This window comes from Ptychodera flava, chromosome 21, assembly GCF_041260155.1.
Source record: "Ptychodera flava strain L36383 chromosome 21, AS_Pfla_20210202, whole genome shotgun sequence".
Lineage (NCBI taxonomy): Eukaryota > Metazoa > Hemichordata > Enteropneusta > Ptychoderidae > Ptychodera > Ptychodera flava.
This window is the reverse complement of record NC_091948.1, coordinates 34,317,893-34,342,433: the sequence shown is the minus strand read 5'-3', so window position 1 is coordinate 34,342,433 and position 24,541 is coordinate 34,317,893. Positions and strand designations below refer to the sequence as shown.

General features: G+C 35.8%; 2 protein-coding genes across 3 annotated transcripts in view; both read left to right on the top strand.

The window, feature by feature from the left end:
* Positions 1-24,541, top strand: part of LOC139122088 (adiponectin receptor protein 1-like) — a 268,597-nt gene that overhangs the window by 122,264 nt on the left and 121,792 nt on the right. The window lies entirely within an intron of this gene.
* Positions 1,325-13,734, top strand: LOC139122090 (uncharacterized). Of its 2 annotated transcripts, XR_011549392.1 has the most exons (6): positions 1,343-1,523; positions 6,223-6,364; positions 9,283-9,861; positions 11,050-11,193; positions 11,658-12,068; positions 12,995-13,734. XR_011549392.1 is itself a non-coding variant. In XM_070687474.1 (4 exons), the coding sequence occupies exons 1-4, from the start codon at positions 1,377-1,379 to the stop codon at positions 11,912-11,914; spliced, it is 690 nt and encodes a 229-aa protein (XP_070543575.1). In that variant the 5' UTR covers positions 1,325-1,376; the 3' UTR covers positions 11,915-12,067. The 2 variants fall into 2 exon arrangements, 1 of the variants encoding a protein (XP_070543575.1); XM_070687474.1 differs by lacking the exons at positions 9,283-9,861; positions 12,995-13,734 and having other exon boundaries at positions 1,325-1,523; positions 11,658-12,067.

Below are 24,541 nucleotides of genomic sequence, written 5' to 3'. Positions count from 1 at the left end.
CACATTCGTCGCCTCATTCGCAATACTCGACAACATAGCCCTACATCCGTTCTGTCAAGACTTGGTTTGACCACTCAGGAGCAGTACGAGACTTTCTTACCTTCTATCAGCACGGCCCCGGCCGCCAACTGCCTCAGGGAAGATAATAAAATCGCCGTAGAACCGTGCCACTCCAACACATCAAAAGGCATTTCCGACATTTGATTTTTGCTGACTTATTGAAAGGTAAATTTCGTTTAAAAAAGAAAATCAATCTAAATTAATGATTGCCAGGTATAGATATTCCATCTGCGGCCGGCAAATGTAGACGCAGAATAAAATTTGTACATTTAGATTGATATACTGGAAATTGTGATCATCTTATCTTTTCAGGACTTTTGTATTCTGATCACTTGAAAATTATAAATTTATAGAGCCTGTTTTCTACTTGTTTCCTGCGTACAAACCAAGCAGGTACACTAGGTAAAACATTGAAACTATGGTATGGTTGTCAAATTTGCCTTTTAAGATCGAGGTGAACAGATGCAGGCCACATCAGGTTCATTTTTTTCAAAGCATTTTATTGCAATGATGAATGCAAGAATGGGTGAACAAGTAGAAACACGTCAATTATGATAAAACAACATATCAAGTCATTATGTATTATTTTGCTATTAAAAAGGCATTTTCAGATCTTTTTTCTCAAAAAAAAGCCTTAAAAACAACAGCAACATATTTTTTAACATTCAACAATACACTACATAGAATGCCATCTATCCAACAAATCCCACCACAAAAACACACAAAAAGTTGACTTTGAAGGTTTCTCTATAGCAAATACTGAATAAATCTGCATGACTAATCGTTTGTGTGTAGCAAATGCTGAATGACAATTATCTGAAGAATTTTTCAACCGCAAAAAAGAGCATGATTTAAACAAATCTTAAGGGACTTATGTAGCAAATTTCAAAGAAATTGGACAAGCCCTTTCAGAGAATACAGACTTTTTGATCATAACTGGCATAAATTGCCCTAAAAAGACATATATTGAAATTTCACCACATCTATACACATCCAATCAATTTGGACATGCTGCTACAGAGAAATAGATGTTTTGATCAAAAAGGGGCAAAAATTGCCCTAAAAAAACAGCTTCTCAAGCTTCTCAGCTTGTCAAAATCAATTGTAAATCATGAGATATGCATGATGTTTGGCGGGGTATGTGGTCCCACCCTTCCATTATCACGCGTATTCAGCCCCTCACAACTATCGGCTACCCCTAAAAAATAATGGTATAGCCTCCTCAGTACTGTGGCATGGCAGCATAGTTTGCAATGACCCATAAGTGACGTATTTCCGACTTAGTTTTCCATAGAGCCCACAAAGAATTGAAGGATATGGCGGCGTACAGAAAGAGAAACCTTGTCACCCACTACGACCTATGCATTGTCGGTGCGGGTCTGATCGGCTCAGCTGCGGCACGACACGCCACACTCGCCGCTCCACGCTTGAAAGTCTGTCTCATTGGACCCAAGGAACCCAAGGCAAGTTGTCGTATTGTGACAAGCCTGTAAGTCTCAGGAGCTGTTGCTCACGTTGACTCTAGAGTCAATGCAGGCGAACCGCTAGCCGCGGTTCGCCTGCATTGACTCTAGAGCCTGTGCTGCAGCTAGCTGGGAGATATATGTCCACGAGCTCTCACTATTTACGGCCTTAAGAGGGGAGGGGGGGGGGGGTCGGAGGAATCTGAGGAAGCCGGGAGGTCACTCAAAAATTGAAAGCTACAAGGGGGTTGCTCAATACTAATTTTTTGTGTCAAATGAGTGCACTTCCCAGATGGCACAGTAATTTCTAAAAAATTACGATGCGAGGAGGGGGACTGTGAATCCCCCTCTTGTGCTCCCCCCTGGCTGTTCTATTTAGATACAATAAATGGAAGACGCCTCTAAGATTGCACCAGACTGCACCATTGTACAGTAGAGAAACACAATCAAGTTCTCAAAATGTTTGACATGAGAGGGGACAACCCCCTTTTGATACTCCCCCTCAGCCTCTCATATGTTCTCCCCTGTACTTTCAAATTCTGCCCTGTCAGTGAAAACTGTCATGATACCCATCCAAAGTAAACAATACTATATGGTTGTATACTGATTATACTGTAGTCTGAGCTTTCTATATTTTGTTGTGACTTTGAATTTCATTTTGTTAGTTTCACCTTTTTCAATACTGTCATGAGATAATCTAGCAGGGTACATCATGATTTGAAAGGTCTTTACTATATAGCTGTATTATTGTGAATTTTACAAATACATGTATTGATAACCTTTCTAGGTAGGAGGAGGATCAGTGAAAATATCTGTGTTATGAGGGCCGGGTTACTCAAATTTACAATGGTTTGCAGGAGGATTTACTTGAAATTTCAAACTTAGTTTCTGATCAAATTCCTCCAACCCACAGGCTGTAAATAATGATGGCTCCCTTGTTGCACTAGTAGCATTCTCACAGCAACGTTTTCGCTGGCCTAGCACCGCCCCTGATCTGAGTATGACTTAAAAATTATGTGAGAACAGTTATTAATCCCCCTGTGCCGGCGTTAATTTAGGACGGAATCAAGGGGTGGACCTGAGTCCGAGCTCGGACTTGGCTTCCGCGTTTGCAGTGCATGTGAACGCATCAAAAATTACCGACGCTGAAAAACGCGCCCTTGCGGCAACTTTTGGTCATATTTTTGAGGTAACCTAAGGTCTTTGTTCAGGTGTCGTTGAGTTTAACCATGACAGACGTGTCCTACGCAGCCAGATGTGGAAATCCAGAGGGCATCCAGAAATTGATGGACGGCACTTCCAGAGACAATGCAGTTTATTGAACAGTTGCAGACAAAGAAGCAGCCAAGCCCCTGGGAGGTACTCCTACATAAATGTTATACGGGCATGTGCCCCCAAAATGGATCAATTTTTCATCAAAAAATCCCCAAAAATGGATCAATTTTTCATCATTCAAACCCTAAACATGAGTTGATAACAAAGCAGAGGTCCTGTTCTTTAGGGAAACCTTCACAAGCAACAGAATAAAGATGAAAATTTCCAGAAATTGTCAAGCAAAATATCTAACAACGTAATTTTAGAAATATTCATGGTAGAATTTTATAAGTCGGGTGGCACCCTCCCATGAAAATAAAAAAGAGTAGTCCCCAGGGGTAATCAAGGGACTATAGAGAAACCCTGACCAGTGTCACAGAAAAGTAAAATCCATGAAGGCAAATTCAAATATATAATCGAACACAATTACAGAAGTAGTTGGGGAAGGAAGACCATGCCATTCTATGATTATCTGTGTGAAATCCTTGGCGATCAACAGGCAATAAATCCATAAGCCATTTTTGTTGATGCATGATGCCCAACATAACCGTAGAGGTCGTTTAGGTCCGTGTCTGTTTCAAAACAAAGACCTTAACTTATAGGGTGTGGATGCACACAGTTTCCTTGGGCGAATCCCCTGTATTTGCAAAGTGTCAATACCCTGCAACACCCAAAAAACTCACAGTGAGAACAAAGCTTTATTTTGTATTAATACCGTATATTCGTCTATGATACATCTTGCCAATAAAGATTATACTTCAAACCATTGGTGTCTTGGTCTCATCTTTAATACTACCAGTTTTGTATACCTTTTCTCTTTCACTGTCTCATGTATTTGTCATTTTAGGGTTCTCTACCATGGGGATTTACAGGGGTAGGCCACCCCTCTGTTTTTGGAGCAATCTATTCATATGTTAATAACTGCACAAAAGAATACATTTTCACAACAAAAGAATGTGCAAATTATGCATTGTTATGTAAATTGGCCACCCCTCTGATTTCTAAGCTGTGGAGAACACTGCATTTGACAGTCTTACATGAAGTGTTATCGCTGTGTTGCAGCTACTATATGATGTGTTTTAGTGCACCAAAGCAAGCAAGGGTGGGAATTACTAATCTGTCGAATTTTCGACAGATTATCACTGAAATAACTAAATTGACAACAACCCCCAACCACCAGAGAGGGTATGGTGGGTTTGTTGTTGATTTTGTCAAAGATAATGCAGTGATAATCTTGTGATTGCCAACAAGGTATAGCTTGAGTCATGCCTCATAGGTAAACACTCCCCTCCACCCCCGACCCCTTGTGCTGTTTGAAAAAAAACATGACCAATTTCAGATGACACTCACGTGGATTTTGCCACCCAACCTTGGCCATATTATGACTGAACACTCATAATATAGGGAAAGGGCTAGAATTGTTGTTCTTATATCTATTTCGTTATCAGTCTTGATCTAGAAAACCACTGCATGTAAGCTTTTTGGTAGAATATTGGACTTTGGGGAAATATCAATTTAAATATAAGAACTGCCTGGCCTTTTAGCAGTCTGAGTAATTCCAAGATTGCTAAAGGCATTTCAATCGGTTTGTGAGATTTGGCGGCCATTGGCATTTGCAAATAATACCTACGATAATCATGAAATAGTATTAGAAAATCCAAGATCTCCTGATTTAACTTACTGTTCTACCAGTATGTGATCAAATTTTTACCCCAATTTTTTGAAAGACCTTGGATAACCTTTGACCTACTTCTACACCTTTTAATGGCACCTAAAAGTTTGGTTTTTGTTGGATATTGCTTGTTGTGAGACTACTTTTACCCCTCATTTTTGGATGGCTTTGACCCCTCTTGACGTACTTTGACATATTGTCTGAAACTGCAAAGTCTAGATGTTTGGCTTTGGTAAAGCATTGACCAGTGTGGAACAAATTTTCCCCATTTTCTGATGACCTTGGATGACCTGTAACCTACTTTTCATGTATTTGGGAAACCACATGAGCTACCGGTAGGTTTAGTCCATGTTATATATTGATCAGTATTGGAAAACATTTTTTCCAGAATTTTTGAGATTACCCAAGGTGACCTTTGACCTATCTAGCAGATCTCGGCAACTGCATGCTCACCAAGTACAGTTTTGTTGGTATTAACACATGTAAAGAAAGTTCTTTTTGTCTGTGGTATTAAGTGGTATCATAGACTATCCATGGTGGCATGAGGCAGTGTTTCTTTTATAGTTGACATACCTCATTATGTGCATACATATCATGGGTTTGCGTCGTTTATTAGAGAAATAACGGACAACACGCTGACCATTAACGTTTATTTATGGGCAAGGGTGAGAGGAAAGCCAAAAATTAACGGGCGAGGCTTGCCGAGCCCGTTAATTTGGCTTTCCTCTCGCCCCCCGCCCATAAATAAACGTTAATGGTCAGCGCGGAGTCTGTTATTTCCATTATATTATCAACGAACCCTGAAAAACCATCAAAATTTACGAAAATTTCCCGTGCGAACGACAACGGGGCCCCAGAACCTGTCAGTGAGTAGTGCGCGCTGCAAAATTTTTGCAAATCCGGAGATTTTTTTGAAAAAAAGCATCTAAACTTGGCCCACAAATGCTCCATTTTATTTTGTGGTTGATTATGATCTTTGTACAAATCACCATATTCGTTTTAGCTGTAAAGTTACTATGTTTACGATATTATACATATTCACGGGCATGAAAACAAACCATTACTGTGTATTTGTGGGCAGTCACATGGTTCAGCTCGACCAATTAAAACGCATTGGACAGGGCATGGTAATGTAATCTCTGGCATTTCTCAAGGAGCAGCATGATCTTTTGATCATGCCGTTACCACAGGAACCACTAAAACTCTTTTGGTCCAATTGTAAACTATAATTGCTGCTCTGAAAATGATACAAAAGAAGGAGACAGTTTGATTATAATGTAGACAATTGCCTCGTTCTACTCTCTATGATTGTGAGTCATATATGCAGTAAAAATACAGGATTGAACAGCAGATCATAATGAAAAGTATCAAACTCTGAAGCAAATGCAGACTTTGTTGTACAGGATGATTATATATTGATCTGTTTTTCAAAATGTAGCACTTAAATTTTGTTTGAAAATCCCATACTTGGGACCTGCTGATTTTTTCATCTCTATACAAATATCGTATATGTTGTATCTTTCTATTGATACTTCTACCTACATGTAATACAGGCTGCTTTCCCATGGTTTCACAAATTGCTTTCATTTGCAGCAGCAGATTTTCTTGTTCAACTGAAGTTCAGTCAAACATAGCACATGTAAAACTGATTTCTTCTTGATAAGTAATATTATGATACAATATGTTTTCATTTCTAATTTAAAAACATTACAGGACAGACATCAATGCAAACACGGCATATTTGGAGCTCACTACGATGAAGGTCGAATCACAAGGCTGTTTGATAAAGATCGAATCTGGGCAGAACTTTCCAAGAGATCAATTGAACGATATAATGAAATTGAAGTGAAATCAGGTATATGAATTACAGATAAATTCTTTACTAAATCTCAAAGGGTAGGAGTGTCTGCCTTGTCAAAATTTCAAGTTTTCTATTTAACTTTCATATCATTGAAGTTAAAAGACTGTGACAAGAAATCTTGAAACAGCAATAAATAATATATCAGTCACAGATATAGACTGCCATTTTATCAAAAAAAGCTGCAGCAGTGATAAAATGGTAACTTCATTGTTGGGTGTGTAAGGTAGACTGACAGGTTAACAAACATTGAAACACCTGACCTGTTGAATTTTATCACCACCTGACATCAAAGATTTAACTACCATGTCATGTGTTTGTATACAGTGTTTGACTTTTTGATGAATTGTATCAGTTGACCTAACTTCAGGTCACCAATGCATAATCAACATCCATATCAAAGGCATCATTGAGATTTTTTTACCACCATATTGTAAGTTAACCATGACACAAATCAGACATACTGTACAATGCTCGACAAGTTTTGTTTTTGCATTCAGTCACTTTTATGCAAACAATTCATCACTTGTGGTTTTTATTCCATTAACATTTCAATGTACCTCATTACTTCAAGAAAGTTGCAGACAGTTTCATTTAATTGCTTTAACAGTAAAACTGTGTGCATTGTATGTTGCAGTATGTATAAGGGTGCAATACATCATTTGCGCATTTTGACATATTGCTCAATAATAAATTAAAGGCCCAATAGCTGTATCTTTTAGCATTATTTTTGTGATTTTACTTCTAAACTAAAACAAGTTTGTGGGAATATACTCATTGAGGGGTGTTTATACAAGTATAATAAACTGTCCACTGGGACTGCATGTATAAACGTGTACCCAAACGTAAAATGGCACCCTCATGCAAATAAAGTAAAAACACTTTACGTTGTGCATTATGTAATTGGAATCTTCAAAGAAACGACAGAATAGTCCAATATGATGCATAGTGCTGACTGTTTTCCACTGGGACATCAGATGCTTTGTTTTCTTTGTAATATTACCAGTTTTTAAAAATGGCGGGAAATCAAAATAATGGTTAAAATTTAAATTTACTTGTCCAATTTTTCTGTGGTAAAAGACTATATCTTTAAATTTGTAAAATTTAAAGAAAACCAGAGAAACTAGAAAGCCTTTTTCAGGTCAACAGATTTCAAGAGTTACAGCTACAGGGGTTTTAATGTCAAATGATCTATTTGCCCATTCACCATACTGAGTAATGCTAACTTTTGATGTTTTATTATTTTTATTTTGTACGTCAATTACAAGATTTTATTCTTCTCCCAAAAGAATGTTGCAACACCCACTATTCAGTGTCAACATAGCATCTATATACATGTGTAAAAGGTACTGTTATATGGTTGCATTTGAATTTAGTTTTGACTAGAATTCACTTGTCACCTATAACAATGCAACCTATACATGTAAAGGCTAAGTTGACAAGTTGATCCCTCTGTATATCAACATGATTTGGGGAAGAACAAGAAATTATGTCTGACAACAAAAACCAAAATAATGAAAAATCATTAAAAGTTAGCATTTCTGGCCCTTTAGGCTGTTTCTTTGCCATGATTTTAAATATTTCATTACATCATTATATCTGTCACTTCTTCATGCCAGATAATCACATTTTGAAATAGAGCAAGGGTATGTTATGATAGATTTCTCATGTCATGATCAAACATTACAATATTTTAATACTTACCTTGTGAAAGAAGACAAAAGTACATAACTGACTGTAGAACACTATCCTAACTATATTCAAACAAAGTGCTTTTGTCGGTTGACAAGCTAAAAAGATATATTTTCAATCAGTAATTTTTGTAATCATTCATATCCTAAAAATGATGATGCTAATAAGATGGAAATGAAGACCATACTGATGTGGCATCTGGCATGCATCTTACACTATTAGTGGTGTTAGTTAGCCTACAGTGATCCATAACAGCCTGAATTGTTCAGATGTGTGACAGTAATTATAACTTTTAGTTCACTACAGTTTTTATTTGATCAGTTAAAGCATATTCCATTCATGAGAGTCTCAGTAAGGAAAATATTTCACAAGAAGTATTTCAGTCTAAATAGAAGATTTTTTACATACGGCATTGTCTCACTGGCAGATATTTATTCCATAAGTTCTCAACACATGTGTTTAGTTTTCCTTTTCTATATTCAACATCCTAGCAAGTATGTTAGCAAATGTTTTATTAATTGTGTGTTATATTTTGACAACATAAGTAATTGTTTTGCTTTAAGTATAAGAAAATTAACATTGACTAATTACGCATTTATAAATATCCTGGCAAGAAATATATTTCACAGGTCTAGACAGCTTGTAAGAGCAGTGTGTGACTGTATCTGGTCCCTGCAATTGTGTTCAAAAGTTTTCAAACTCATAGTAAAAATGAAGCATGATGTTCTCAGGTAGTGTTACTTTGTAAAGCAAGACATCGTTTGTAATATTATTACATTTAAATTTACGGTATTTGTCTGTCCAGAAGGAATAATGTCCTCTAGACCTGGTAAATGATTGCATAGGGAACTTCTCTCATAAAGTATTGATCCGTAGTATCCTAAACATGTAACAAGAACATGAGTACAATTTATAGATGTGAAACTTGTGCTATGTACAACAATCTCTCTCTCTCTCTCTCTCTCTCTCTCTCTCGTATGTGCACATTTCTGAAGGTAAGCACCATAAAACTTAATTTACACATGAGTAAAATGAGTTTAAATAAGTTGTAAACTCTAAAAGTTGACAAGGATGGACCAAAAACATGGTAATTTAGGCATGGCAAGATAAATATGATATTGAATCTTTCGAATTACCAGGACGAGATAGGAATGTTTTGTTAGGAAAGAAATTCGGCCTGCAATGTCCAAAAACATGCTCAACTTAATTACTTTTTTGTTCAGGAGTGAAGTTCTTCTGGGAGGTTGGTTCTCTGTAAGTTGTTACTAAGAATGATGAACTCCGACAGCAAGAAATTGAGAATGCAAAAGCCATGAACATTCCAATCCAAATTCTGGACAAGAATGAAGTTACTGAGAAATTTCCCTTCCTGTCAATCCGAACTGACTCTGAAGCTCTGTTGATAAAGCAGGGTAGTGGTCATGTGAGTCCAAGATTACAGATTATTGCGCAACAAACAGCTGCTCAACAGCAAGGTTGCCAAGTCATTGATGATGTCGTAGATCAGGTGACTGAAATTACAAAATCAGATGCATCCAAATGTTTAAAAGTCACCACGAGCAAAGGACAAGTTATCTTTGCTAAGAAGGTACTTCTTGCAACTGGAGCCTTCACAGAATTTAGAGACTTACTTCCTCCAGGAAAGGTCTTAGACACAACATTGCTGACTCAAACCGTTGTATTTGCTGAAATCAGTGACAACGATGCTGAAAGATTAAAAGATATGCCAAGTGGCTACCTTCACTACACTAAAGGTGATCTCTTTCACTGCTACCTATTGCCACCAATCAAATACCCTGATGGTATGTAAACGTTATATTTTCATTCATTATACAAGTATTGTTCAGAATACCATTATTTTAGCAATAATGTACACCCTTCTGGCCCATATTGGAAGAAAGCAAACTTTGTGCGACATGACAATGTACAAGGTGAAGCCAAGTTCATTACGGAGTGCAAAGTTTGCTTGAGTCCATTATGGGCAGGGAGGGGGTACATTATTGCTATTATTTTATAGTTTTGGTAATGGTAGTGAACTTGTAGATGTAAATAACATCTGGGGCCAATACATTATCGGTAATAATCTGGTTGGATGACATCACAAAATTCACTGGTATTGACAAAGCTATAATATGATACGTGATTAATCAGTAGACAACATTGTTATAACTTGATGGTCTATTTTAAATAGTTTTATTTACTTGACATATCTTCCAAAATGTTTAATACAATGTAGTTAGTTCATTTGTTACAAAGTACTTGCAGTATTGTTCTTATTCACATGAACTTGCAGTATAGTTCTCGTGAACTAACTTATCAGCCAGCAAGTGATGTTTGAAAAATTCTCATCAGTTTTTCTGTAATGATGGTAAATAATGTTAGCGTTCTTTCTGGATGGTGCAAAGGGTAAATACAGGCTCACATCAGGCATTGAACTTCACTTTTTGACTCACATTGGTGATCATGAATTTTTTTAAATCGATGTTTTTGTATTTTTGATGTAACATTTGGGGGAGGAATTTGTGATCTAAATAAATGAATTCCATTCAAAGACCTTTTCCAATGCTACATTGCAGAAAATAGAGTACAATCTTTATCTTACTATCATGAAAAAGGCACCTGTAGATATTACCTAAATTGATAGTACATTGTATTATTCAAAATATACCTATGACTCTTTTCAATATTAATACATGGATACTTTTCAATATTAATACATGGATACTTTTCAATATTAATGCATGGATACTTTTCAATATTAATACATGGATACTTTTCAATATTAATACATGGATACTTTTCAATATTATTAATACTTGGATACTTTTCAATATTAATACATGGGTACTTTTCAATATTAATACATGGATACTTTTCAATATTAATACATGGATACTTTTCAATATTAATACATGGATACTTTTCAATATTATTAATACATGGATACTTTTCAAATTTAATACATGGATACTCTTAAATTAACTCTAAAGGGAAATACTATTTGAAAGTTGGTCATGGAAAACAATATGAGAGAGAGCTGAGAACACCTGAAGAAGTTTCTGATTGGTACAAGACAGAAGGAGATAAGAATGCATTGAAACCCCTGCTTGATGGACTATTTCAGTTTGTTAGAGGTAAGATCGTCGAGAAATAACGAGAGCAAGATCACATGTAATGATTTTGCATTTTCTACTGGTCCATTAAATAACCTATAGTACTGAACGCATTTTATTTGGATGGCTCAGCTTTTATTACAATATAACAAGTTGCAGTCAACACCGTGGTCAAGCAGTAACTGTGTAAATGTAACAGAATTCTCTTTTTACACCCTTATATTCATCTGATATTAATTTTGTAACTTAATTTGTTGCCAGTTCAGCAAAGAAGTCCAGTTTTGCAGGTTTTTGTTTTGCAACTTGCTAGCTTCCTCCGGTAAAGTGAATGAGGCACTGATATAACAAGTGTTTGAGTTGATATACATTAGTATAGGGAGACAAGATATATAAGTTGTGTATGACATTTTAGCTGCCCCTTTGGTTTTTCCATTGTCTTATGGATGTTGTACCGTAGTTCTAAATGACAAATCTTCTTTACATAGGTGTGACACCAGTATCAACACAAGGTGATTGTTGTGTTACCACACACACACCAACCTGTTATCCGTACTGTGACATGATTACACCGTTACTTGGGATAATAGTTGGTGGAAATGGTTATGCAGCCAAATCAGCGGATGAAATTGGAAGAATGGGAGCTAGAATGATCATTGCTGGAAAATGGGATCATGATCTACCCCAGCAAAGATTTAAAGCAAAGTTTAAGGTTGATAAAAACAGACCAGTTTCGAGATTGTAATTTTCATTGATCTTGCAGAATTTTAATAAAAGAAGTGCATAATTTTGTGATGATCCTTAATATTGAATAAGATTTCAGAAATTCTTTCCAATATCCATCACAATTTGAGGCTTACATGCATTATTTTACTTCTTTCATTGTAATATCCACAAGTGTACTTAACCCCTTGACTACCAAGGCCAATGTATTCCTATATACCAGGGCCCTTATGGAAATATTGATAAAATCTTAGGTGTGGTCATTGCATGAACACTGCTTAGAGTAAAAATTAAGTAAGTACCAATAAACCATATATTTTCTGAATCAGCATGAAATTTCCCACTTTTTCATACATACGTTTTGTATTTCCAGGTCACGTGACTGATCACATGACACATCATGTGACCAGAGTTGGCAAAGAATATGAATATTTGAAGCATCAGGACGTGTTTTGAATCCATAAAATGACGCAAATTTGAATACAGTTGCAATTTTCATGGCATTGTCTTTACATATATGTAATAATAACTACCCTTTACTTTATTTATAGATGTTATCATGTACCTATTTGAGATTTTTCTCACAAAAGGCAGAGTAAATGAACCACAAACATCAGCATCTGACATGATTCTGTATTTGAAAATCAACACATTTTATATTTGTAAACACCTGCTTTATGTCTTCCTTGCAGAAACATGCATCTAAAATGGTTATGATTATAAATCATTTGTTTTCAATAAATAAACATTTCATTTCATTAAAAAAAAACAAACCATAAACATCTTCGCGATCGTCCGTACTTCTGAAAACTGTAAACAATCAGCGCGACGCTTCTGTGATCAGCCTGACCTTTCAGGGTCGAGGTCATGGGTCACGACATTTGCTTCCGGATTTTGGCCATACTCGGACGTACGGGGGCGCAATCACATTCAGGCCAGATCGGAATACATCAGTCTTAGTCGCGCTGCGTGCCGACGCCGAAATTACGGGATTTTTAGCGACAAAAACGGAGCAAATACACCTATTTAACTGTGCCGGATATTTCCAGCACTCAAGGTATATGGTAATTCAATATGGCGCCGGATATATCCGGCGCCATAGGTAGTCAAGGGGTTAAATGACATGCCTCTGGCAAGCTTTTCCATAGAAGGTCCAAAGACCTTCTATCAATGACTGTGAACAAACCACAACTCCATCATGATAAACTGAGAATGCTTTATTGCAAAATTACTAGCAACCGACAGAGAAGGAAACGTACAAGCAATAAAATTGACATCTTCTAAAATAAACTGACACATTACTAGCATAACTAAATATTGGAGAGGGTCCCTTCAGTCAAGCAGTGGAGTGTAGGTCAGTTGATGACCTAGAGACAAGGTCAGGCTACTTTGCAAAGTGTGGATCAATCCGGAGAGGCCGAAAGTGAGGAAATAGAGTAGAATTCCCAAGGAATGGGGTTAGGATGGAATCTATGGTGATGATTGAAAGAAAATGGCAGAGACAAAGGTGGAGGAAAAGGGTGGAGGTAGGATTGCCAGCAGCTTATGAATGGCAAACCAAGAGAACTGAATGAATGAAAGGTGGCAAAGCAAAGTCTAACTGAGGCTGTGTCCTGTGTACAGAGGAGGACCTAGATGGCTGAGAGAAATCTGGAGGATCATGTTACGGCTTATAGTGAACTTGAGTAAGGAGGGAGCAGTGTTGACAGTTCACAAAACATCCGTGTCAAACTCAGATTACTTACACTTAAAATGGTGTTTATCGTGTTGTTCAGATCAAACAAATACATAAAAAATAAAGATATAAATACAAATGCAAAACAATAAAATATGAAAAACTTTTCAGTTGTTTGTTGCATCAATAGTATTCCTTAAATATTACAGTCATACAAAGGTGTTTATTACATGAGGTTACTGTCCACAGTGTCTTTTGCTTTATTGGTGTTTTGACATTGCTAGAAATTGTGTAAAATGAGCTGTTAGTGCAAGCACAAACACCATTTTATGTGTGAATAATAGTAACATTTTATTGAAATTTGCTTTTAATAATAATGGGAAAAATTGCCCAAAATTACAATTTGAAAATTTCACCATAATTTGAAAAGGTTATCCCTAGGATCATGCATAAAGATGGTAGGTGCTTCAGTTTTTTCAGCTCCCATTATGCATATGTATATATGCAAATAGGAGGTATTCTTATAAGGTGGCAAAATGGTGTCTGTGTGTGTGTATGTATGTATGTATGTATGTATGTCTGTCTGTCAGTCCATCCAGATAAAAAACTCCTAAACCGCAATGGCTGCCATCTTAGTATTTGGTGTACAGGTGCACCCAGGGGTGGAGATGTGAATTTGTTCAAATGAACATGTCAGTGCAAAAAATATGCAAATGAGGGGGTAAGGAAAAATCCTGCAAATGGCTAAAACTCAGTAAGCATATTGGTCAGATTGGGTTGAAACTTAGTACGCAGATTCCTAATGTATTGAAGTTAGGTGAAACTGGCAATTTCTTTTATTTTGGGGGCAATTTTTTGCCTTTTTAGTCAAAATTTTTTTTCTCCTTAAACTATTGATCTGTTGGCTTTGATATTTAGCGTACAGGTTCCTAGGGTTTATGTTAATAAGATATATTGAAATTGGGATGAAATCTGCAATTTTGTATTTTGGGGGCAATTTTTCTCATTTTTGGTCAAAAAATTTGTTCTCAAAATTTACCAGTCTGATTGCTTTGATATTTAGTAAACAGGTTCCTAGGTTTATGTTAATATGATATATTGAAATTAGGCTGAAATCTGGAATTTTGAATTTTTGGGGCAACTTTGTGAAACTGTCAATTTTACAGGGACATCTTTCATTTTGTATTTTTAAGACATTTTTGGGGTAATTTTATACCTACTGGAACTAAGAGTATATAATGTGGTGATTTAGTAAGCATTTGATATGGTAAACTGTATTTGGTGTTGAAATGTGGTAAAAAAATCATTAGAAAACATAGCTGAGGTGATTTTAGCAGGTTTGGTTTCCAACAAATATATTCCAAAATTTTTTCAATGTTTAAGAGTATCAAGGTTGTAAATAGTTGACACACTTCCTGCCATCTGGTCATTGTATATCTCATGCAAAGATGGTCAATACAAAGGGGTGGACCATTTGATATCCTGGGGGGGTTCCTGGCAGATTTTGAAAAAAAATCCAAACAAATGTCAATAAAAAAATCAGCCAGAGAAGGTTTGACAAAAAGAAAAGGTGGGAGAGTGGGAAAAAAGAATGTAGAATGGATTGAATAAAAAAGATAATGTACCTCATCAATCTTCCAGACACACCCCTTTATCAAATGGCCCACCCCTACTCTATTTTTGTGCGCAATTAACCATGCAGTGTTTAAGATGTCAAGTTAGGTAAGGATGTGAAAGGAATAGTCAAGTTCACCACAGTTAAATTTCTTAACTTTTGTGATGTAAGTTGTTCCAGATGTGGATGCACCAGTTGTACTGGAAGAAAACAATGTTTACTTTTCCCTGTAGGGTTTCTGAGTTAATGATTGTATGTTGAAATCTCTCCATGTATCTGGTGTATGGGCAAAATGTAAACATTGGTTGCATGTTATGTATTTCAGTCTATGTCAAATATTGTAAATGAAAAATCAAGAACAGTTTGCTGTGTGCTTGTAAAAGATGACATATTTGTCAATACATAAACTGCCTTGCAGATTGATTGTCTTAAAAATTATCACAGAAGTAGAAAAGGAAAAGAAACTAATCAAATTGCTGTAACATATTCACCCTGAGTGCCTGTAGGCCTATATTTAACTATTTTATCATTACATTCAGCTATTTGTTATATCTTTATCACTCTCCATGGGCCAAGGCACACTTGAGGGCCAATGTCATCACACTGTGCCAGTCTGTGTATGTCAGTCTGTCTGTGTATGTCCATGTTTCATAGAATTGTTGGCTTGTTTTGATTACTATATGGTAGCGAACAGTGACATTGTCACTGTTTTTAGGATTTGATGTGGATGGATGGACATACGTACATACATACATACATACATACATACATACAGCCATGTAAATGAGATGCAAATGAGACCGACCTACCATATGCGTTGTCTTTGGTATATGTACATACACCAAACATACATATACAAAATGTGAGCTTAAAAGAAACGAAATCGCTGGAAATTGTTGCAACAAAGTATTAAAAGAAAAACAAATACCTGAGAAGGTGATTCATACGGACATGTACATTTCTGTTATTGTCAAGAACATTGTTCGCACAATCAACGATCCAGCTCAAAATGCACTCTTCGGGACTATAAGTTGTTTCTGTTCCTCGTCTTCTTTGGCCGCTGCTCATTCTTTTGCCAGGCGTTACAAAGCGGTAAATAACTAAATGAACATTTAGAAACTGTAGAATGATATTTAGATATAAATATCGGATACATCCCCTGGAAATGTTTGGTTTAAGGCCCGATCGATCTCAACTCCTGTTACATGTTGGCTAATTTAGAAAATAAAGAATGATATTTAGATCGGCTGAAATCAGATATACTCCCTGAAAATATTTGGCTTGGAAGGTTTGGTTAAACCCTGGCATGTTGCCTAATTTAGAAAGTTTAGAACGATATTTAGATCGGCTAAATGTCGGATATATCCCCTGGAAATGTTTGGCTGGTTGTCATCAGGGAAATTTGGGTAACGATGTTACTGGTAAAAAACCCTCAGGCTGCAAATCTATCTTCCTGCCCCTAACCCCAAACGATCCATCCCTGCCCTCGAGTATCATTCTTCCGCAAGTGTTGTAAAACCGCTAAACCCGGGCACTTCTTTGCTCAACCAGGACAAAGTTAATGTCCAGTACTCCCTATGAAACAATGAAGTTTTTTATATTATTATTTTATCCTCATACAAATGTACACACATAACAAAAACAGATTTGTATCTCGAAGGCACTCAAGATTACAATTCAGCATACTTGCACTTTCAGCTCAGAAACTGATGTTGCAACAGAGTTAGAACGTTTCTTCATGGCAAAAATATGTATTTTGATAAATTAAGAATCACTGAGGCATGCATTTTCATGCTATTTCTCTATTGGCGGAATATTATAAAAGTACTTAGGAAGATACTCTACTCTCAAATCATTGCAAAATGGACATATCAAACACAAATGAAACTCATCTTCAATGTTACTAGTGTCACAATTACAACAAATCTGCACGACCTTTGTATATGTGACTATCTGCTTCTATTCGCAGTAATGGGCAAACACCCTGAAACGACATAAAGCGGTACGATACGTTTCTTGTCTTAAATAGAAAATATTCTCCCAAAACAGCTTTTTACTTTACGATAGGTATCCAAGTTTTGAAACAGTGCAAGACCATGATGCCAATGGAAAAAAATATAAATATCTTGGCAACGCTGTTTAAATAAACAGATGAATGAAAGTGTTTACACATCCAAGCTTCACCCATACCAATTGTGAAAAGCAATTGCTGGACTGCAAATGCCCAACAATTTTTACCCTTTTCTGTTTCACCATATTGAAAATTATAACAATGACGGGAAAGACGCTCTTGAAGCAAAACCAGCAGTTTAAACCAATATATGACAACTCTGGTCAATCTGAGAGTCTGAATATAGAGAAACAACCAAGTTCACCCTTGACTACTAAATTTGGTACATTATGATTGGGTTTTAAAATAAAACGACAGAGTTTATTATGAACTATTTCAATCTGTTCCCCTGATTGTAGGACCCAAATTTCACTACCGTACATCATAATCGGCAAAATTTTCCCTTTGAAAACTTTAAACGCTAAAGTAACACCAATATCACCAAACCTACAGACGTTAAATATTGCTTTCGTTGCTTGCACTGCTGATAGTCTCTGCGCCCGATTGCACAGGCCAGAGCTGGACAACAAAATACCAAGGTAACTGTATGCAGTAACAACGTCCATCCTCTGCCCAGTTTGAAACCATTTCTCAGAAGACTTGACCCTGCCTGTTTTTCTAAACACAATAATTTTGGACTAAGATATGTTCACTTTAATTTTCCATTCGGTCGCATATGAAGGTAAATTGTTTAACAATCGCTGGTTCAATTTGCATGGTGCTAAATAAAGTCAGATTATCAGCAAAGAGGAGAGAAAAGGTTTCATTGCAGCAATATATACTCCTGCAAATTCACGTTCAATAGATTTACCTAGTAGGTCATGAAAGTAGAGGTGACAAGATGCTGCCTTGTTGAACTCTCATTTCGCACCAGAAAAAAAGATCAGTTATTGCTGGTGAACGAATACACGCTGTTACATTGGCATACATGGAACATAAAACAGTAAAGACTTGCCCTGTAACCCAGCTTTAAATAGTGTGTAGAACAAAAGACAGTGGTTTATACGATCAAATGGGTTTTTTTTCAAAAGCAATGAAAGCACAGTAAAATTTACCACCCAAAGTCAAATATCTATCTATCATTGTATCTAAAATAAAAATATATCATATAATAGTAGAATACTTTTTACGAAAACCTGCTTGCTCTTCAACAAGTGGAAAATAAACATCAGACCAGGGCAACAATCTCTGATAGATCATATCGCTAAAATTCTTATTAATTGTTGGTAATAATTTGATCCCTCTATAATTATTAACTTTTTCTTTCGGGCCTTTCTTGTGGAGCGGGACAATTAAACTCTGAGCCCATTGTTTAGGAAAAAGACCTGTATTTAAAATGTTATTGAATACCTGTAGAATTAAATGCTAAAGTTGCGAGGGGGAATTTGTCAGAATTTCTGGAACAATCCCATCAATCCCTGGGACATTGTTTGCTTTGGTGTGGGACGGCTGCGCTGTTGACTTTAATCAATTAATCCCCTAATACGGACAGCCGATTTGCAAGTTGGCAACGTTTGCGGAACAATTAAAGTGGTATGTGCAAAGGTTGGAGAGGAGATAAGGACTTGTAGGTAATAAAGAAAGCAGTCAGACGGTTTGGAGTCAAAATCTGTATTTGAAATATCAAGGTCAAAATTGGTAAAATTACCTGTAGTAATAGAGAAAGCAGTCAGACGGTTTATATCACAGTCAAAATTAATAAAATAAACCCGTGCACAAGAACCCCACCCCTCCCCCACCCCAGGGAACTGCCTTCTTTACCCTGTGCCGAAATCGCCGTTACCAGACTTCATTAAAATCGGAACATTTTCGGCTAAGATAATTTGCAAACAACCCATGGCAAATTCCCAAAAAGGCTGTGGTAAATTTCTTGAGGAGGAACATACAAGTTCTGTTTGCACAAAGCCGATAAAGTGCAGGAAATGTTCAGGAGATGGACACATTGCAAGACACTGGAAAACCACCAGAGAAGACACGATAAACGATCCTTCATCAAATCAGCGTCAAATTAAAGCAGATGAAATGCCGATACAAAGAGGAAGTACTTCAAAGACTGTAAGTGTCAGTCAGAAGGGTAAAGCGACCACCGCATCTGACGGAAAAGAGCATAGTTCTATCATTGCTTCTACGGAAAAGAGCAAAGTTTTATCATTGCTTGTACGGGAAAGTAGAGGAAACCAGTCGAAAACAGCTGTAAGGTCACAGAGTCTACAAGACGATAAAAACGTGACAGATGTGGACGATGAAGATGTAACAGACTTAAGCGGTGACGATAACGATGTACCATACGTCCTAAGAGAGGACGTCTCGGAGTTATCTGCAGAAGAATCGCCGCCATTATTAGCGTCAACAGCTACGAAGAAAACAGACACCAAGGAGAATCGTAAAAGAAGACGGAAGTTGCGATCCTAATGATTAACAACATCAGATTTATTACCCTGAACGTCATGGGTTTCGACGAGAAAACCAAGCGACAACATATCTTTCGATGGCTTACATTTCAAAAGACAGATGTTGCAATTCTACACTGTAAATCCAAGTGTTTAACTTCTAAACACATAAATAAACACTTATCTGTTACACTTTTTAAACACGTTAAGGTGTTTAAGATATAGTAAACACTTGAAATGTTTAATAAATAAAACACACATATTTAGGATTTAAACACTGGTGTTTTATTAATAAACGTGTCAACGCGTTTAACAACTAAACAGATTACATGTTTATTGGGTTGTTACACTTTTTAAACACATATAAGTGTTTGGACCTAAACATGTTTATTCAAAAAACATATAAACATGTTTATCAAAAGTGTTTATCACACTAACAATTACCTTCAAAATCATGTCATAGGACATACTAGTAGTAGTTTCCAAAATAAGAGACTGGATACAGTGTGCTAAATGGAATGCACAGGAAACATGTTGTATAGAAGCAAACATAATCAAAGGTCCCATTGTTCATAAACCTGGCACTGTGAACTGCCATATTCAACACTCTCACATTAACAGTCAATAACCTTACTGTCAGCCTTTACAAAATGCGTTTGAGTTTCATATCTTCAAGAAAGACGACAAGATTCGGCGATTCAAGTTCCCTGCTCTTGAAATAAACTTCAATGTCAGCATCTGGAACCTCCTATTGGAAATAGAGAATGTGTAATGCATTGATTGATAAACTTGTGATTAGAAGTATGACTAAAGCAAGCTATTGTTACATGCTACATTATTCTTGCACAGATTAATGATCAATAGTACCACTATGCAATATTACATCCCATAATGTACAGGATAAATTGTCTGCTGTGATAGACAAAAACATGTAAGAAATCAGATGAAATCTATGAAACCAGATATTGAGCCATAATTTATACATCTTGTGATATGTGTTGCATTCAGTTTATCCTGTACATTATGGGATGTAATATTGCATAGTGGTACTATTGATCATTAATCTGTGCAAGAATAATGTAGCATGTATAGCCAACTGCCCAGACAAACATATCATTTGAATGACCAAAACCAGCAAAAATACTCAAAAATATGTGTCAAGATTTGAAATAATTTCAACAAATCTGAATCAGGTCACCCGTACAAACCTGTACACAAAAGCAATCGGACGATGGGATTCTAAGAACTTAGATGATTTTTGGCTTTTTTTAAACAAAAACAGCAAAAATTACTTGATAAATATAGTTTTGCAGATTTTTTCACAATTTGTACAAAAACTGATATTGATCATCCACACCAACCTTCACATCAAATTTCAAAGTAGTCTGATGAGCAATTTAAGATTCCAAAACAAGAAATTTACCTTTTTAAGATAACAATTCTCTAGTACTTAATAAGCTCACACCCCCTGTAAATTATATTTTCAGAAAGCCTAGATATATGAGAACATTTTGGTTACCATAGTTACCATTGTTTACATAACTATCACGTGACAGGTAATTTTCATAAGCTTTCAAAAATCGGTTTCCCCAGTGTTTTGTTTCAATGCTTTGAGATATGTGGCTGAAATATGTGTGAGCTCAAGCAGTCTTAAGGATCTTCCAAAGTCTGTCTGAGAATTTTTAAACCTCCTAAAACAATTTTTATGCCAGAAATACTTCTAGAGTGGTGAGTTTAACCCAAGTTGATTTCTTTAAAATTGTACTCCAAAAAAAACTAAGGACGATAGAAGAGCGTTGTGACAGCTTGCATTCCAGAAAGTTTGAGTCAGATATTTTCAAGTAGGCTATTGGGACAAAACATTGGGAAAACCAATTTTTTAAAGGTTATCCTAATTACCTGTCATGTGATAGTTATGTAACAATGGTGATACAGTGGTTACCAAAACGTTTCCCTATATCAAGGCCGTTAGAAAATTATAATTTATGGGGGTTCTGAGCTTATTAACCACCAGAGAATTGTTAGATTAAAAAAGTGAATTTCTTGTCTTGGAACCTTAAGATTTTTTTTACAGAAAAACGGAAAAAAATGTCAAAAAATAAGAATAGGCAAATTGCAGCATGATTTGAACAAAATTTACTGAGGACAATCTAAGGAACCTTAACACCAAGTATCAAAGCAATCAAACAAGTGATGTTAGAGAAGATCTTTTGACCAAAATCAGTAAAAATTGCCCGAATAATGTAAATTTTCAAATTTTACTACAATTTTGAACCAAACTGACTAAGATCACCCTGAGCAAACTGTATAACAAATTTTGGACAAACGGTTTTAGTGATGATGATTTTTTGATCATAAACACAAAATATTGCCCCAAATACAAATACACACATTTCTAAATGATTTGTCACTTATAGCAGAGCTAAAAAGTCAGTATCTTATAAGATTTAGTTTGAAGACATGATGGGCTTTCATACATTCTTCCGCAATGGTTGCATCAGATTACCGCAATAGATTTTACGTCTTTAAAAATAGTCTCCAAGTCCATACCTCAACACTAAAAGTGTTAGGCAGTTTGATTCATCCTTTTGAATTTCGTGAAACAAGCGACCTAACGGTCGTAAGATCTCTGTTGTGTTACATAGAGAATAACTATATGTGACACATGTGTTGATGAAGGTGGCAATGTTTGATAGCTCATTTCAGGGTGGGATGACGAAAAGTAGCAAAAATATCTGCAAAATACGCAATGAAGATTTCATTGTAATTTCAATATATCACATTAAGATAATCCCTATGAACCTGCATACCAAATTTGAAAGCTATCAGACAAGTACTTTTTTGACCAAAAATGGCAAAAATTGCACCAGAAAACAAATTTGCAGATTTTATTATAGTTTAATAGATCACATTTAGTTTATCATTAGGAACCTGTAAACCTAATATTAAACTATCACATGAGCAACTGACATCCCAATATTAAAGCAATCAGACAAGTTGCTTTTGAGAAACGCTTTTAAAGAAAAAAGGCAAAAATTGCCCCAAAAATACAAAACTCCAGAGTTCATTGTAATGTCAATATATCACATTGAAGTAATCCCTAGAGGAACCTGCATAGCAAATGTCCAAGTTATCAAATGTGCATTTTCAGAGAAAGACTTTTTTTTACAAAATATGGCAAAAAAGCCCCCATAATACAAAATCACAGGCTTCATCGTAATTCCAATATATCAGACATAGTTTATCCCTAGAAACCTACATACCAAATATTCAAGCTGTCAGACAAGTAGTTTTTAGAAAAAAATGTTTGACCAAAAATGGCAAAATTTCTCCAATAAAAAGTAATTTGCAAATTTCATTACAGTATCAATACATCACATATAGTTAATCCCTTGGAACCTGCATACCAAATACCAAAGCTATCAGATGAGTAGTTTTTGAGAAACAATTGTTTTACAAAAATCTGGCAAAAATTCCTCCGAAAATACAAAATTGCAAATTTCATTGTAATTCTAATATATCACATTAAAGTTAATCCCTAAGAACCTGCATACCAAATTATCAAAGCTAACAGATGATTACATCTTGAGAAACAAATTTATTTGTCCAAAAATGGGGAAAATTGCCAAAAATTCATGGTATTTCGATCATCACTCTGAAGCTGTTAACAAAATATCAAAGCTATCAAACAAGCGGTTTATAAAAAAAAAAAAACATTGACCACAAAAAATTACAAAATTTGCCTTAGGCATAAAAGTACAAAATTGCATATTTCTGCACAATTTGATAAATCTGAAATAGGTAAACCCAATACACCCTAATCTCAAATATCAAAGCTATCTGGCAAGTAGATTTTAAGATGATATTAAGATATTTTTAACCAAAAAACAACAAACATCACCTTAAAAATACAAATATACATATTTCATCACCATTTGAAAAAAATCTAAATGAGGTCAACCACACATTCATGAGAGTTTGCATATTATCACTTATTCAGACTGTTATTGCAAAAGAAAATAAGTTGTTAAATACCATAGGTAAATGTAAAACAAACTGCAGCAAAATGTGGTTGTTATTGGGTTAAAAATAGTACCCAACATTAGAATCGGCAAAATGTTGAAAACAGCAATCAGTTCAGTCCGAATCGTCGGAATAAAATGAATATAAACGGTCTGCAGCGTCTTATACTCGAAGAGATATTACAAGTAGTACCCTCAAAGATCTTGTTTATTAAATTTGCATATCGATTACCTTATTTGCATATATATAGACTGATAAAAATACCAGTTTGTCACGCGCAGTATTATCCAATATTATGACAGAACCCCATTGTTTTTATTGTCGGTAAGAATTACAGTATAGTTTTCAGTCAAGAAGATGCATCATATGTCCCAAATAATATGTCCGGAATCTACATCGTACACCTTCAATGTGACGGCAATATTATGATGTATACATAGGCAATTTGCATTGCTATCGTATTGACACTGTACTGTAGAACTGCGCGTGAACGTTATCAATAAAGATATCTTCAAAAATAAACGATAATCATTCAAACGCTTTATAAGCTTGGGTGTTTACAGATAAACATTAATATAATTACCTGAATTATGCTTTTCCTGTCAAAAGCGGACGTCAAAACGGCGAGTCCGAAACGCAGCAGACATCTTCGTGGGACGCGCCACTGTTTATGACTTACGCGCATGCGCTACCCCTGCAAAGCCGCAGTGCAACATGGGAGAGTAACACATAAGGTGTTTACGGTTGTGTTTACAACAAAGGACGTATTAACACCGGCGTTTATATTCATTAGCTGCATGTACATTACGCTTGAGAAAAATATGTTTAGCTTAAAA

Coding starts and splice junctions, on each gene's coding strand:
- LOC139122090 (XM_070687474.1), top strand. CDS start 1,377: ATGGCGGCGTACAGAAAGAGAAACCTTGTCACCCACTACGACCTATGC. Junction 1,524..6,222: donor TTGGACCCAAGGAACCCAAG/GCAAGTTGTCGT, acceptor AAAACATTACAG/GACAGACATCAATGCAAACA. Junction 6,365..11,049: donor TGAAATTGAAGTGAAATCAG/GTATATGAATTA, acceptor TTAACTCTAAAG/GGAAATACTATTTGAAAGTT.